General features: G+C 43.2%; 1 protein-coding gene across 1 annotated transcript in view; it reads left to right on the forward strand.

Moving 5' to 3' along the window:
* The window catches only part of HKDC1 (hexokinase domain containing 1), a 47974-nt gene extending 38036 nt beyond the window's left edge, over positions 1–9938 (forward strand). Inside the window, exons 17-18 of the mRNA XM_014862800.3 lie at positions 3899–4132; positions 9004–9938. Of these exons, the coding sequence (XP_014718286.3) occupies positions 3899–4132; positions 9004–9148 (379 nt within the window). The 3' untranslated portion in view covers positions 9149–9938. The remainder of the gene's footprint in view (positions 1–3898; positions 4133–9003) is intronic.
* The last annotated feature ends 4383 nt before the right edge of the window (positions 9939–14321 follow it).

The following is a 14321-nucleotide window of genomic DNA, read 5'->3' on the forward strand; positions in this document are numbered from 1 at the left end:
ATTTTATACTATGTTTCCTATGTTCTCGATTTTGCTGATTGCAGCATTTAGCATTTTCCTCTGTCCCTTGTATTTCTTGCAAAGTCATAGTTAGACCCAGATGCGTGGTTAGATTCAGTGTGGAATCTTGGACAAGACTATTTCGTAGGTGGCACTGAGTTGTCTGTCTGTCTGTCTCCCTTTCATGTTAGCAGTCACTGATGATCATTGCCTAGATCTATGATTTCCCTAGAGATTGTGAAACGGTGATAATGTAATGCTATCACTCCTTCTGCAGTTATTAGCTGGAATATTTTTAGAAAGAGGAACTTCCCCATATCAACTCTTTGGTGTAATTATCATTTTAAATGGCTGCATAATGTTATATTATGTTGCTATCCTATAATTTACTAAACTTTCCCTTTACTATAGGATGTCTAGCTTATAATTTGTGGATTTCTGCAATTCTAAGTAACACCGTAATTATTCTTTTTGTACACATAGTCATTTGCATCTCATAAATTATTTCCTTACGAGTAGAAGCATTTGGTTAAAAGAAACATTTCCCTATGGACACACTTTTTTAAAAGGTAGTTCTAGTCTCCACCACCACCACCAGTTATGTACAAGTGCGCCAGTGTCACTGCTTTTCATAGCAGCGCTTGATGTTATCAGAGGCTTTGTGTCTGCAATTTCTCTCAGTTTGCATTCATTCATTCAGTTCTCTCGGTCTAGATGCCAGCAAGTCAAAAATCACTTCAGGAACAAAATTAACTTGACAAATGAAAGAAGTGTACTTAATGAGGTAGATGAGATGGATGGTTGCAGAGGAACTCCCGCTGTCTAAGGAGACGGTGGCGGGACGGGCAGCAGCAGCCATTTTGTGTTTTGAAGCATTGATTGGCAGATGCTCTGCATCCTTTTTTGGTCTGGTCTTCAACCCCTCAGATCTGAAAGTGCAAGTTAAAAGTCGTCATCTTTGGTGACCAGGGGGATCCTCTTCTGCTGTGGGGGAAATTGTCTCTCCCTCATGTGTGGGAGAGAAGCAGATTAACTTATCTTTGCCTTGGGTTTTTCTGGCCTGAATAACAAAGAAAGTTGTTTCTGGACGAGAGCAAGTTGGCAGGACCTATATGCCTCCAGAAATCTTTGCTTCTGCCACCCAAAAGCTGCCTGCTTTGGATGCTTTGATTTCTCCTGGTGTTTTTTTAAACCATCATGGAATTAGAGGAAAATCACCTCCATCTAGCACCAATTGTAAGACAGTAGGTGCTGCTGACTGCGGCCCATGTCCAAGCATGTTGTTGGTGGGGTGGGACAGTGAGTCCAGTGATTGTCAGGGAAGAAGCCTGAGATTCTCAGAGCCTGAGTTGTTTTTTTCAAAGATTGGCACCTAAGTTAACATCTGTCGCCAATCTTCTTTTCTTTCCCCCTTCTTCTCCCCAAAGCCCCTTAGTACATAGTTGTATATTCCAGCTGTAGATCCTTCTGGCTCTGCCATGTGGGACACTGCCTCAGCAAGGCCTGATGAGCGGTGCTAGGTCAACACCCAGGATCCGAACCGGGAAACCCTGGGCTGCCCAAGCAGAGTGCGCGAACTTAACCACTCGGCCACGGGGCTGGCCCCCTCAGAACCTGAGTTTAAGATTCATCTCTACCACTTAACTTGTTTGTGCTGTGTGACCTTAGGCAGGTTGCTTTACCTCTCTGGACCCCAATTTCCTTCTTTATAAGATAAATAATTGCTCTGCTGCTTAACCCCAAGGATTGCTCTGAAGATCAACTAAGGGAATGTTTGTGAAAGAACTAGGTAAACTGTGAAGGGCTGGACTGTGGAAGGAGCTTCAGGTTTTATTTTTCTACATACTAGAAAAACCCACTTTTTTTCTTCCTATGCAAATATTACTCATTTATAAGCAAAAGGAAGAAAATAAGAATTACTGATAATCCTATCAACATCTGAATAGATTTCCTTCTGCTCTTTTTTTCTGTGCAAGGGCAGACATTGAAAAACAAACCAGGCTCATACGGCACATAGTATTTTATGATCTATTTTTTCACTTACTATGTCAGGAACATTTTCCGTAGCATTAAATATTCTCATGCAAACTCATCTTTAAGGTCTGCAAAGAATTGTATTGTCTGGCTACACCATTTACCTGCTGAATCTGCTATATGGCCATGCAGGCTGTATCTCAGTTGTCCTCTTGACAGCACTCTTCTTCCTTAAATACGGTATCTCCCCTTTCCATGGTTTCACTTTCCCTGGTTTCAGTTACCTGTGATCAACCGCATATTAAATGGAAGATTCCAGAAATAAGCAATTCATAAGTTTTAAATTGCACGCCGTTCTGAGTAGCGTGATGAAATCTTGCACAGTTCTTCTCCACCCGCCCTGGACATGAATCAGCCCTTTGGCGTATTCACGCTGTATACACGCTACTTGCCCGTTAGCCACTTGTAGCCGTCTGGGTTATCAGAATGACTGTCAAGGTGTCGCAGTGCTTGTGTTTAAATAACCCTTATTTTACCCAATAATGGTGCCAAAGTGCAAATTAGTGATGCTGGCAATTTAAATATGCCCGAGAGAAGATGCTTCCTTTAAGTGAAAAGGTGAAAGTTCTCAATTTAATAAGGAAAGAAAAAAAATCCTATGCTGAGGTTGCTAAGGTCTATGGTAACTTTTATTACAGTATATTGTACTAGTTGTTTTATGTTATTGTTGTTAATCTCTTATTGTGCCTAATTTGTTAATTAAACTTTATCATAGGTGTATATGTATAGGGAAAAACATAGTGTATATAGAGTTTTGTACCATCCACGGTTTCAGGCATCCACTGGGGGTCTTGGAACGTATCCTCCATGGATAAGGGGGGACTCCTGCATTACCTGAGACACTCAAGGCTATAACTTCACACTGTTTAGCTTGGGAGTCAGAGCTCTGTAAGTTCACTGAGAGATCATTAGGGTCTAGACTCGAGGCCAGCCTGTATCCACGATGGGTGCCTCTCTGCGTGTGCTGATGGTCCTAACAGGTTCCTAGTCACTAAGGCACTGATTGTACGTTGCATATTCATTTATTCACTTGCTCATTGAACGTATGCAGCCCTATGCTGGCTACTATTGAGAATACAGTCTTACCCTCAAAGAGCTTGTAGTCTAGTTCGAAAGAGAAAGTAGAGAATCAGGAAAAGTTAAATAGAAGGAAAGTTGGCCCCAGTTGAATGGAGCCAGAGTACTGGAGCGGGTGTGTTCAATGAGAGAGGCTAGACTCGGTGTGAGAAGGCGTGTGTTTGAATCCCTGCTCTCTACTGTCTGTGGTCAAGTCTCTAGCACTCTGAACCTCAGGATCCTCTTCTGAAAATCAGGCACCTGATGTGTTGGTTACTGAATCTAATAATAGCTCCTAGTGAGATAATAGATTTGAACATGCCTAACAATAGAGGTGCTCACACTTTTTTTTTTTTTGAGGAAGATTAGCCCTGAGCTAACATCCACCACCAATCCTCCTCTTTCCTGCCGAGAAAGAGTGGCCCTCAGCTAACATCAGTGCCCATCTTCCTCGATTTTATATGTGGGACGTCTGCTGCAGTGTGGCTCGATAAGTGGTGTGTAGGTCCCTACCTGGGATACGAACTAGCAAACCCTGGGCTGCAGAAGCAGAGCATGTGAACTTAACCATTGCACCACTGGGCTGGCCCCTCACACTTCATTTTTTTAAAGATGATAGGACTTCCTGGGGGTGGCAGACCTTCCTGGGTCTCAGCTTCTAAGGCGTTCTGCTCCAAATTAGCTGTTGTCTGGATCATTTTCTCCTCCCTCCTGCCAGGGCATCCAGGGATGAGGGCTGTGAGCCATGCGGAGCGGGTGCCAGGGCCCCAAGAAGCAGACCCTGACATCCTGCTGTGCTTGCCTGCAGTGATCGGCTGGCCCTCCTCCAGGTCAGGAGGATCCTGCAGCAGCTCGGCCTGGACAGCACGTGTGAGGACAGCATTGTGGTGAAGGAGGTGTGCGGAGCTGTGTCCCGGCGGGCGGCCCAGCTCTGTGGCGCTGGCTTGGCCGCCATTGTAGAGAAAAGGAGGGAAGACCAGGGGCTCGAGCGCCTGAGGATCACCGTGGGCGTGGACGGCACCCTGTACAAGCTGCACCCGCAGTGAGTGCCCCAGAAAGGCGGGACTGGGAGGGTGCTGAGGCCAAGTGTGGACTCAGTTGAATCTGACAGGCAAGGTGTGAGCCCTGGGGGCTCTGCTTCCTAGAAGCATGATGATGGAGTGTTAGCCAGTGTCCTCATCTGTAAAAGGCAGGCAGTAATAATCTCCATCTCATAGGGCTGCATGAAGATTAAGAGGGTTAATACAGGTAAAGTGCTTCACACAGCGCTCAATAAATACAGGTGATTATTATGAACGTATTCCCACCCCACCTCACAAGGGAGGGGAGTAATGAGAACTGATCATTTTGCACAGCACAGAGTATTGGTCAAGTGTGAGCTGGTTATAATTTCCTCAGCTCAGAGTCAGTGGACAGAAGAGTTAAGAGCCCTGCCAGGCAATGTGCGTTTGAATCCCGGCTCCACCACTTAGAAGCTAGGAGGCCTAGGGCCAGTTGCTTACCCTCTCTGAACCTCAGTTCTTTATCTGTAAAATGAGGACAAAAACTGTACCTACCTCACAGGCTGTCATGGGGATTAAATTAAATAGCATCTTAGAATGCATAGCACGTCACGAAAACTTCAATGATGAAAGCTATTCGTTTTATTTAACGTTTTACATTTTATTTTGGTGAATAGGAAAAGTTTCAACACGCTTATACAAATTTCTGATCATGCTGAAATGTATCCACAAACATATTATCACTCTAATCCTTGATCCTTAGCCCTTTCCATGCTGCTAATGAATATCCAGAATAACTGACTGGAGTCTTCTCTCTTGGTTTCCCCTTGGGGTCACATATTTTTAGTTTAGATGGCCTCGCCCTTGAACCAAGACTTGACCAAAGGACAAAAACCGCATGGTCAGGGGCAGACAAAGGATTTGATAAAATCCAACACCTTTCAGAATAAAAGCCATGAAGGGATCAACAAACTAAGTACAAGGGAACTTCCTCAGCCTGATAAAGAGCATCTGTGAAAAACCTAGGGGCCGGCCCGGTGGCACAGTGGTTAAGTTTGCACATTCTGCTTCAGGCGGCCTGGGTTTGGCGGTTTGGATCCCGGGTGCAGACATGGCACCGCTTGGCACACCATGCTGTGGTAGGCGTCCCACGTATAAAGTAGAGGAAGGTAGGCATGGATGTTAGCTCAGGGCCAGTCTTCCTCAGCAAAAAGAGGAGGATTGGCAGCAGTTAGCTCAGGGCTAATCTTCCTCAAAAGACAAAAAACAAAACAAAACAAAAATGAAAAACCCAGAGCTGACATTGTACTTACTGGTGAAAGACTGGATGCTTTTCCCTTAGGATCAGGAAGAAGACAAGGGTGTCCCCTCTCACCCCTGCTCTTTCAACGTTGCGCTGCTTCTAGTGCTGCCTCCAGATGGTCATGTGGTTTTTGCCTCTCAGTCAAATCTTCGTTCAAGGGAGAGGCTTGTAGGAACCAGGCCCAAAATATGTGACCTCAAGGGAAAAATCAAGGGTAAGTCTAGCCAGGGCAGTTGGGCAAGAAAAAGAAATAAAACGCATCTGTATTGGAAAGACCAAAGTAAGACTATCTTTTTTTGCAAATGGCATGATTTTGTATGTAGAAAATCCTAAGGAATCCATGAAAAACTATTGGAAATAATAAACAAGCTCAGCAAGTTTCAGGATACAAGATCAGTATACAAAAATCAATTGCATTTCCATGCATTAGCAATGACTAATATGAAATTAAGAAAACAATTCCATTTACAACAGCATCAAAAACAATAAAATACTTAGTAATACATTTTAAAAAAGAAGTCCAAGACCTATACGTTGAAAACTATAAAACATCATTGAAAGAAATTAAAGAAGACCTAAATAAATGGAAAGATATCTTGTGTTAATGGGTCAGAAGACTTAATATTGTTAAGATAGCCATACTTCCAAAAGTGATCTTCAGATTCAGCACGATCAGTGTCAAAATACCAGCAGACTTCCTTACAGAAATTGGCAAGTTGATCATCCATAAAGTTCATATGGAAATGCAAGGAATTCAGAATAATCAAAACGATCTTCAAAGAAGAACAAAACTGGAGAATTCACATGACTCTATTTCAAAACTTACTATAAAGCTATGATGATCAAGACAGTGTGATACTGACATAAGGATAAACATATACATCATTGGAATAGAATTGAGAGTCCAGAAATAAACCCACACATTTATGGTCAATTGCTTTTCTTTTCTTTTTGTGAGGAAGATTGGCCCTGAGCTAACATCTGTTGCCAATCTTCTTCTCTTTTGCTTCAGGAAGATTGTCCCTCAGCTAACATTTGTGCCAGTCGTCCTCTATTTTGTATGTGGGATGCCACCACAGCTTGCCTTGATGGCGGTGTGTAGGTCCACGCCCAGGATCCGAACCCATGAACCCTGGGCTGCAGAAGTGGAGCATGTGAACTTAACTACTCCACCACTGGGCCAGCCCCGGACAATTACTTTTCAACAAGGATGCCAAAACCATTCAATGGGGGAAGGAGTATTCTTTTCAACAAGTAGTGCAACAACTGGATATCCACATGCAAAAACACAGAGTGGGACTCCTACCTCATGCCATGTACAAAAATTAACTCAAAATGGATCAAAGTCCTGAATTTAAGAGCTAAAACTATATTAGGCAATGATTTCTTAAATATGAAATCAAAAAGCATAAGCAACAACAAAAAAATATATAAATTTGGCTTCATCAAAATTAAAAACTTTTGTACTTCAAAGGACACCCAGAGAAAGTAAAAAGACACAATGGGAGAAAATATTTGCAAATCATATATCTGATGAGGGACTTATATCTAGAATATATAAAGAACTTTTACAGCTCAACAATGAAAAGAGAAGTAACCTAGTTAACAAATGGGCAAAGGGTTTAAATAGGTTTCACTCCAAAGAAGATCTGCGAATGGCCAATAAGCATGTGAAAAGATGCTCTTTATCACTAGTCACTAGGGAAATGCAAATCAAAACCATGAGATACCATTTCACACCCACTAGGATGGCTATAATAAAAAAGACTGACAATAATAAGTGTTGATGAGGATGTGATGAAATTGGAGTGCTCATACATTGCTGGTGGGAAACAGTTGGGAGTTCCTAAGAAAGATAAACGTAAAGTTATGATATGTCCCAGCAATTCCATTCCCAGTTGTACCCAAGAGAATCGAAAACTTGTTCTCACAAAAACTTGTTGGATGTTCTTAGCAGCATTATTCATGATAGCCAAAAGGGGAAACAACCCAAATATCCAACTGATGAATGGATAAACAAAATGTGGTATGTCCATACAATGGAATATTACTCATAAAAAGGAACGAAGTACTGACACATGCTACAACTTTGACAAACCTTGAAAAATATCATGTTAAGTGAAAGAAGCCAGACACAAAAGACTATACGCTATGTATATGATTCCATTACATGAAATGTCCAGAATAGGCAAATCAGTAGAGATAGAAAGTAGATTAATGATTGCTGAGGCTCCTGGGGGTTGGCGTGGAGGGGGAGTGATTATTTATGTGTGTAGGGTTTCTTTTTAGGATGATGAAAATGTTCTGGGATTAGATAGTGGTGATGGTTGCACAACTTTGTGAATACACTAAAAACCACTGAATTGTACAGGTTTCAAAAACTTAAAAAATAAAATAAAGACAGACTTGACTGATGAGGGACTGCCAAGCCATTTCCTCCTTTCTTCCAGAAAGTCTGGGGCTAACCAACCTGCTGTGCCTTCAGTAAGACCTCAGACCTCCTCTTCCCGCTTAACCAGTAGGACCCCAGGGAGCATCAGTGGTTGGCCAGAGTCCCACACTGGCTGTGTGTTAGAGTCGGGTTCAGAACCTGTCCTGGCATGCTGGCCCTCAGAGATGACCACCATCTGTACCATTCACAGTAACCCAGGATCCCAGGACCTAAGGCCTAGATGCGCAGGCCTCTGGTAAACATACTTAGACCCCAGAGACTGGCCTCGTAACTGACTCCGAAGATGTCCATTCAAACGGATTTAATGTTTCAAGAGACAGCTGAGAGAGGCCAAGTATCATTGTGGTTGAGACTATGTGCTTTGGCGGAAAACTAGTGGAGGTGGGGACGGATAAAGGAATGGGTGGAGAAAGTAAATAGGGCAACATTGTAACTTTTTTTGAGTCTAGGAAGAGGGTGTACAGGTTTCCACTGAGCTATTATTTCAACTTTTCTCTAAGTTTGAAAATTTTCGAAATAAAAATTGGGGGAAAATTTGAACAATAAAAAGGTAGAATTTGGAAAAAGGTCTGGTTCAAATCCTAATAAACTTACTAGTTATACAAACTTGCACAAGTTTCTTAACTTTTGAGCATCAATTTATTTATGTAGTGAAGATAGTAATAATTATTTTCAAACTTTTTTTTTTTGAGGAAGATTAGCCCTGAGCTAACATCTGCCACCAATCCTCCTCTTTTTGCTGAGGAAGACTGGCCCTGAGCTAACATCCGTGCCCATCTTCCTCTACTTAAACGTGGGACGCCTGCCACAGCACGGTGTGCCAAGCGGTGCCATGTCCGCACCCAGGATCCAAACCGGCGAACCCGGGCCGCGGAAGTGGAACATGCGCACTTAACTGCTGCACCACCAGGCCGGCCCCTCAAACTGTTATTTATTACACTTTGACGTTCTGCATGTAAAACGTCTAGAATGTTCTCTGCTCTTAGTAGTTGCTCAAAAAAAGGTAAAATTAAAACAGCTATTTAAGAAACGGTGTAAGAAGCTATTCTAGAGCCTTGAGAAGCAAACGGGAAGGAACAAACTAGATTGGCATCATTCATAAATATGTTGATCCGATATGTAAAAGCTGATGGTGTTTCTCTTTCTCTTTTTCATAGCTTTTCTCGGATATTGCAGGAAACTGTGAAAGAACTAGCCCCTCGATGTGATGTGACATTCATGCTGTCAGAAGATGGAAGTGGAAAGGGAGCAGCTCTGATCACTGCTGTGGCCAAGAGATTACAGCAGGCATGGAAGAACTAGCAGTCCCTCGAGGTTGGGCTGATGCGCCTTGGGTACTGACCAGCCCTGCCGCTGGCAGATGAGTTGGTCAGGGACCAACAGGCAAGCTTCTGGCTGACTTCACCTTCTGGATGGCTGAAAGAGAACCCCAGGTTCTCGGGCACTCTTAGCATTTTGTTACTGCTTTTCAAGGGCATTAAATGGCATCTCTATTTGGCATATTTGGGCCAAAGATGAGCCAACTTGTAAAATCAAATTGTTGGACCCAAGAGATCCCCTTTTAGCAAAGTTTTCAGCTGAGGCCTGAGCTGTTAGTTCTCGCTGGCTTTGGGTCCCGCGGCTGCTGGACTCGGAAGCATATACATGATCTGCCCATGTGACCTGACTGGCTGAGTTCCCCACTGGGATGCTTCAGCCATCGCCTGGCCAGGATTGGGCCCTCTACTTGTGGATGAACAGTGGAGAGGGATAGAGACTCATGCAACAAACTGGAGATCTAATCTAACGTGACCTTAACTTGTCATGTCGACTTCAAATGTGAAGAGAACAAAGACTTTGGAGCATTCAGCCCCAGGATGAAGAAGGGTTGATTGCCAGGGAGCCCTGTAGGAATCTATTCATGCCTAAAGTGAGTCATATCAGCACCCTGTAGGGTTTTGTTTCTCAATATGCTTGTGTCTTGGGGAAGGGTGCCATTTGGGGCACCTGTTTTTCATTTTACATCTGGTTTGTGTTGCTACTGTTGATAGTTGTTTTAAGGACTCTTAGGTATATGAAATCCAGTAAATGAATAAAAAATGTTTGATTTCCCAAGAATCTTTTCATGAGGTATTAATATTTCATCTGGGAGGCTCTGTTGATAACTTCATGCTCTGCTGATGGAATAAGGGACATGTGGAGTCAGAAATTGCTGAGAGCATCTCTTTAGTCCAAACTTCCTTCCACAGGGGGAAATAAATGGAATATCTTCTACGATATCTTTAACAAATTATTCAATTTCATTTGAATGAATACTTCGTGGATTGGGCATTTACCACATGCTTTTAAACAGCTGGAGGTGACAGGAAGTCCTTTTGACCTCCAAGCTGACCTTGACCGCCCTGGAACCTGGCGTCTCCCACATGCCCCATTAGTCTCCATTCTGCCCTCCAGAACAAAGTGGAATTGGCTTGTCCCTGACCATTTCTCCAGTGAACATCCTCTCTCTTTCTTTTTTGATCCCCCACTTTATCTGAACCACCTGTGACTTTCTAGTTTGCCTCGGTTATCTGTACGCCTTTCTTATGTGGCCTAGTGGGTTATAAGCTCTTTGTTAGGTGCATTTTTGTATTGCCTCAGTGAACCCAGCATTGTGCTGTTCTTATCAGATACTTATTGGGTGGAGGCATAATTGAAAAATAAAGTGTTCCAAGAAATTTTCCTTGGAAAAAGTGGAGACCATTATCATGGGAAACAGAATGCAAATGATCTTCCAGATCATCCATGATGATTTTATTTTGATTTATGTACTTAATTCCTAGTGCTAATTGTCACCATTTGCTGAAGCAGGACATTAGACAGAATGGTGGAGGCTGGAGGAGGCTAAGAGAGAGGCCAGCCGGGGCTAGGGGCCGATGAGGGAGCTGAAGTGCCTTGGGAGATGTTTTTTCATACGTTCAGTAAACATGTGTGGAGATACTGCTATGGGAGGGTACTAGATTTACCAAAATGAATTTTTGGAATTTTAAGGTTATATCTCTCTGTGGAGATGTGGTATGGATTTATTAAATTTATTTTTTTGTATTTTGCGGTTATGCCTCTATGAGGAAATGTCTTACTTTCCCGGATTTTGTCTTAGTAAACCCCAAACCTTGTTGTCGTTGTTATCGTTCTCCAGTCCTCCCATTCCTTAAGACACCCCCAGCTCCCAGCCCCTCTCACCCCTGGTTCTACTGAGAGTCTCTTCCTTTGCCATCTTGGCTGAACAGATGGTCAGGCACAGAGATTCAGGTAGCTGTGCCACCACGTTCTCCCACGCGCTGGTCTCTCAGCACGTTTCATAGGTTTGAAGAGGTCGCCCAACCCACTTGTCTCCCAGCTCCTGTCTCTTACAAGAAAAAGAAGCCCTAAGGTATCTAGGCAACTTTGTACATTCTAATTGATAGCATCATAGAATCCTTGAACCAGATTGGAACTCCAGAGAGAGCAGACATACATCTTGCTGTCTGTGGACAGGCCAGCCCCTGAAACACCTGGGGCAATGGAGGGCTAACCTTTTCTCAGAGTTTACTAGGCAAGACCAGCAACCACACAACAAGGTAAACCGTCCTCATGCGAACCCCACAGGCTTTTCCTCTTGGGAAGAGCCACCTACATTGTCTAGTCCCGTGGTTACTCTTGCCCAGTGACCTTTCGGCTAGACAGAGCTGATGAATACAGATTTAAGAACTGTGTCTTCCCCGTGACTCTCCAAAACAAGGGACCTCATTCCCATCTGTCTGTCTTCAGACATCTTGTTTTCTCTTCTTCCCATTAGCTGAAATGGGCACTCCAGGAGATTAAGGACTTGGGTCTCATTTTTCCTGTTGTCCCCAGAGCCTACCACAGTGGCTGGCATTGAGTAGCCATTGGACAATTCTCTAAATGAATGACTGAATATTCAAACTAGCAGGTGAATGAATTATTGCTCTAAATTCTCCATTCTTATGCCTCAGCCAATGGGACTTGAGCCTTATACACAGTAGATACTCTATAAATGATGGCTCAATGAATGCCAAACACTGTTCTAGGCACCGAGGACCCCAAGACATATGAGACACCATTCCTGCTTTGTAAGAACTCACAGGCCAGCAAGGAAGGAAAGGCATAAATATCTGCAATACAGTATGGCAAACAGGAGCAAGATGAAAACATAATTCCTGACCATGTCCTGCATCCTTTAGATCAGGAACTCACAATCTGTGTGTATGTACGTATGTGCAAATGCGTGCACCTGTGTGTGTGTGTGTGCGCCATAAACCCCTTTGGCAATCATCTGGAACCTATGGATCCTTCCTCAGAATAATGTTTTTAAATGAATAAAATACATAGCATTACAAAGGAAACCAATGGTATTTAATTACAGTTATTAGAATATTAAAGTGGTGATATGGTAATATATGTGCTTACTTGTTTCTTGATACACTCTGTAACAACAAGGTCCAGTGGGAACCTAATGGCAGTCATAATTCTGAAGTCCTGAGGGGTATAGACAATGTTTTGAGACATGCAACAACAGCACAGACATGAAAATGTGTGATTTCTGCTGGAGACAAAGTCACCAGTGCAGCTAACCCTACTGTGGCTTGTTGCCCACATTCATAATGGAAGGAAATGCTAAATTTCAGTTAGAGATGATTGAAGGGGCTGGCTCCGTGGTGTAGTGGTTAAGTCTGGCACACTCCATTTTGGTGGCCTGGGTTCGCAGGTTCAGATCCTGGGCACAGACCTACACCACTCGTCAAGCCATGCTGTGGCAGTGACCCACATAAAAAATAGACAAAGATTGGCAGAGTTGTTAGCTTAGGGCTAATCTTCCTCAAGCAAAAAAAAAAAAAAAAGAATATTGGCAATGGATGTTAGATCAGATCAAATCTTCCTCACCAAAAAAAAAAAAGCTTGAAAAAAGTTGCAACTTTTTCTCAAAGATGTTTATAGACTACCCTCTTTGGGCATCCCCTCCTTGGGGCCCAGGTTAATAATCTTCAATTGAAAAGTCCCGATAGACTGTACTTATTTAGGGATAGCATCCTAGATGGTAGAGAGACAGAGTGTTTTGGACTTAGAAGAACTGGGGATGCGATTTAACCTTCCTGAGCTTCAATTTCTTCATGTGAGAAAGGAGAATAATATAACAGCCTAGCAAGGATATGTGAACCTCACAAGCTAAATGTGTGGACATATGGGTAAGCTCTAAGCCACTTGTACACGTGTGAGGTGGTTGTGTTCTGGTTGTTGCTGTTATTAGGGGACCTGTCTTGCCATTGGTATGATCAACTTAAACATCGACCTTAAAGTCCTTCCAAACCTGTTGCCCAGATACGTGGATGGCTAATGAAGGGCATTTGGGGGAAATGTGTTTCTCACACCCACTTCCCTCCACCCCATTGTATTGATATTCTCTTTCTTGATGTTTCACAGTTGAAACTCCTGGTGAACTATATTCTAGTAGAGGAAGGAGGGAACTTGAGAGAAATTGAGTAATAATAGAAGGATCTGGTAGCTCATATTTGGAGTGGACTAAGAGGGGCAAGTAGAGTGGAAGAGTTGGATTAGTTTTGGTCCAGACAGGGAAAGAATGAAGCTGGGGAGAAAGTGAAAATTCTAACAATCTTCCAGGTTTTTTTTAACATGAGAAGGAAAGAGAGATAGGGAGAAAGGTCATTGACAATTTAGGGGACTCAGAATGGCTTGGGGATTGGCCTAAAGAGCAGGGATGCACTGACACATTCAATCACATTCGCAGTCTGTAGGTGGCCCAGTTCCTGTCTAGTCACCTCTGGGCCAGCTAGCATGGTCCAGAGTGGCCTTCCCCAAAGGATGTCTTAGGTCTAACTGGACACGCCCATGTCCACCAATCTCTGGAGTCACCCTTTCCTTTAATACTCAAGTAAAATGATTCATTTCTCCATCCTACACACTGCAGAGAGGTCTATCTCCCACCATTTCAAACATTTCTGCAGGGAATGCTTATGTCCTCCAGTTGCTACTCAAATTCCTGCTTCCAGTTTGCTCCCCAGGCATCCCTGTGGCTCTCACAATTCCTCTCTGCTTTGCCTGATCTCCAGAACTGTCCCCTCCTCTTTGATTCCCCCAAACACCATTAATCCAAGGCCAATGTCTGGAACAGATTTATCTAAAGGTTTTATTGTGGAGGGAAGCTAATTCACAGAATAGGAACAATTTAAACATGAATATGACATATCAAAGTTCTATGACCAGCCCCACCCCTGAGAATTTCTCACTGGCCATCTTTCTCCATAGGCGCCGCTGGCTACCGTGTTTTATGGGTTCTTCTCACTTTTTCTGGGGACTTCTTTCTCATATTATCGTCTTCTCTGAAATTTTGACAAGTCCCATAAAATGAAAAATTCCTGCTGTTTTATCTCACAAAGCAGGTGATTCTGCTGTGGTCTCAATCCTCTCCTAGGCCAGCCCAAGGAGCCTCACCTTTTCC

Source organism: Equus asinus, chromosome 2 (assembly GCF_041296235.1).
Source record: "Equus asinus isolate D_3611 breed Donkey chromosome 2, EquAss-T2T_v2, whole genome shotgun sequence".
In the NCBI taxonomy this organism is placed as follows: domain Eukaryota; kingdom Metazoa; phylum Chordata; class Mammalia; order Perissodactyla; family Equidae; genus Equus; species Equus asinus.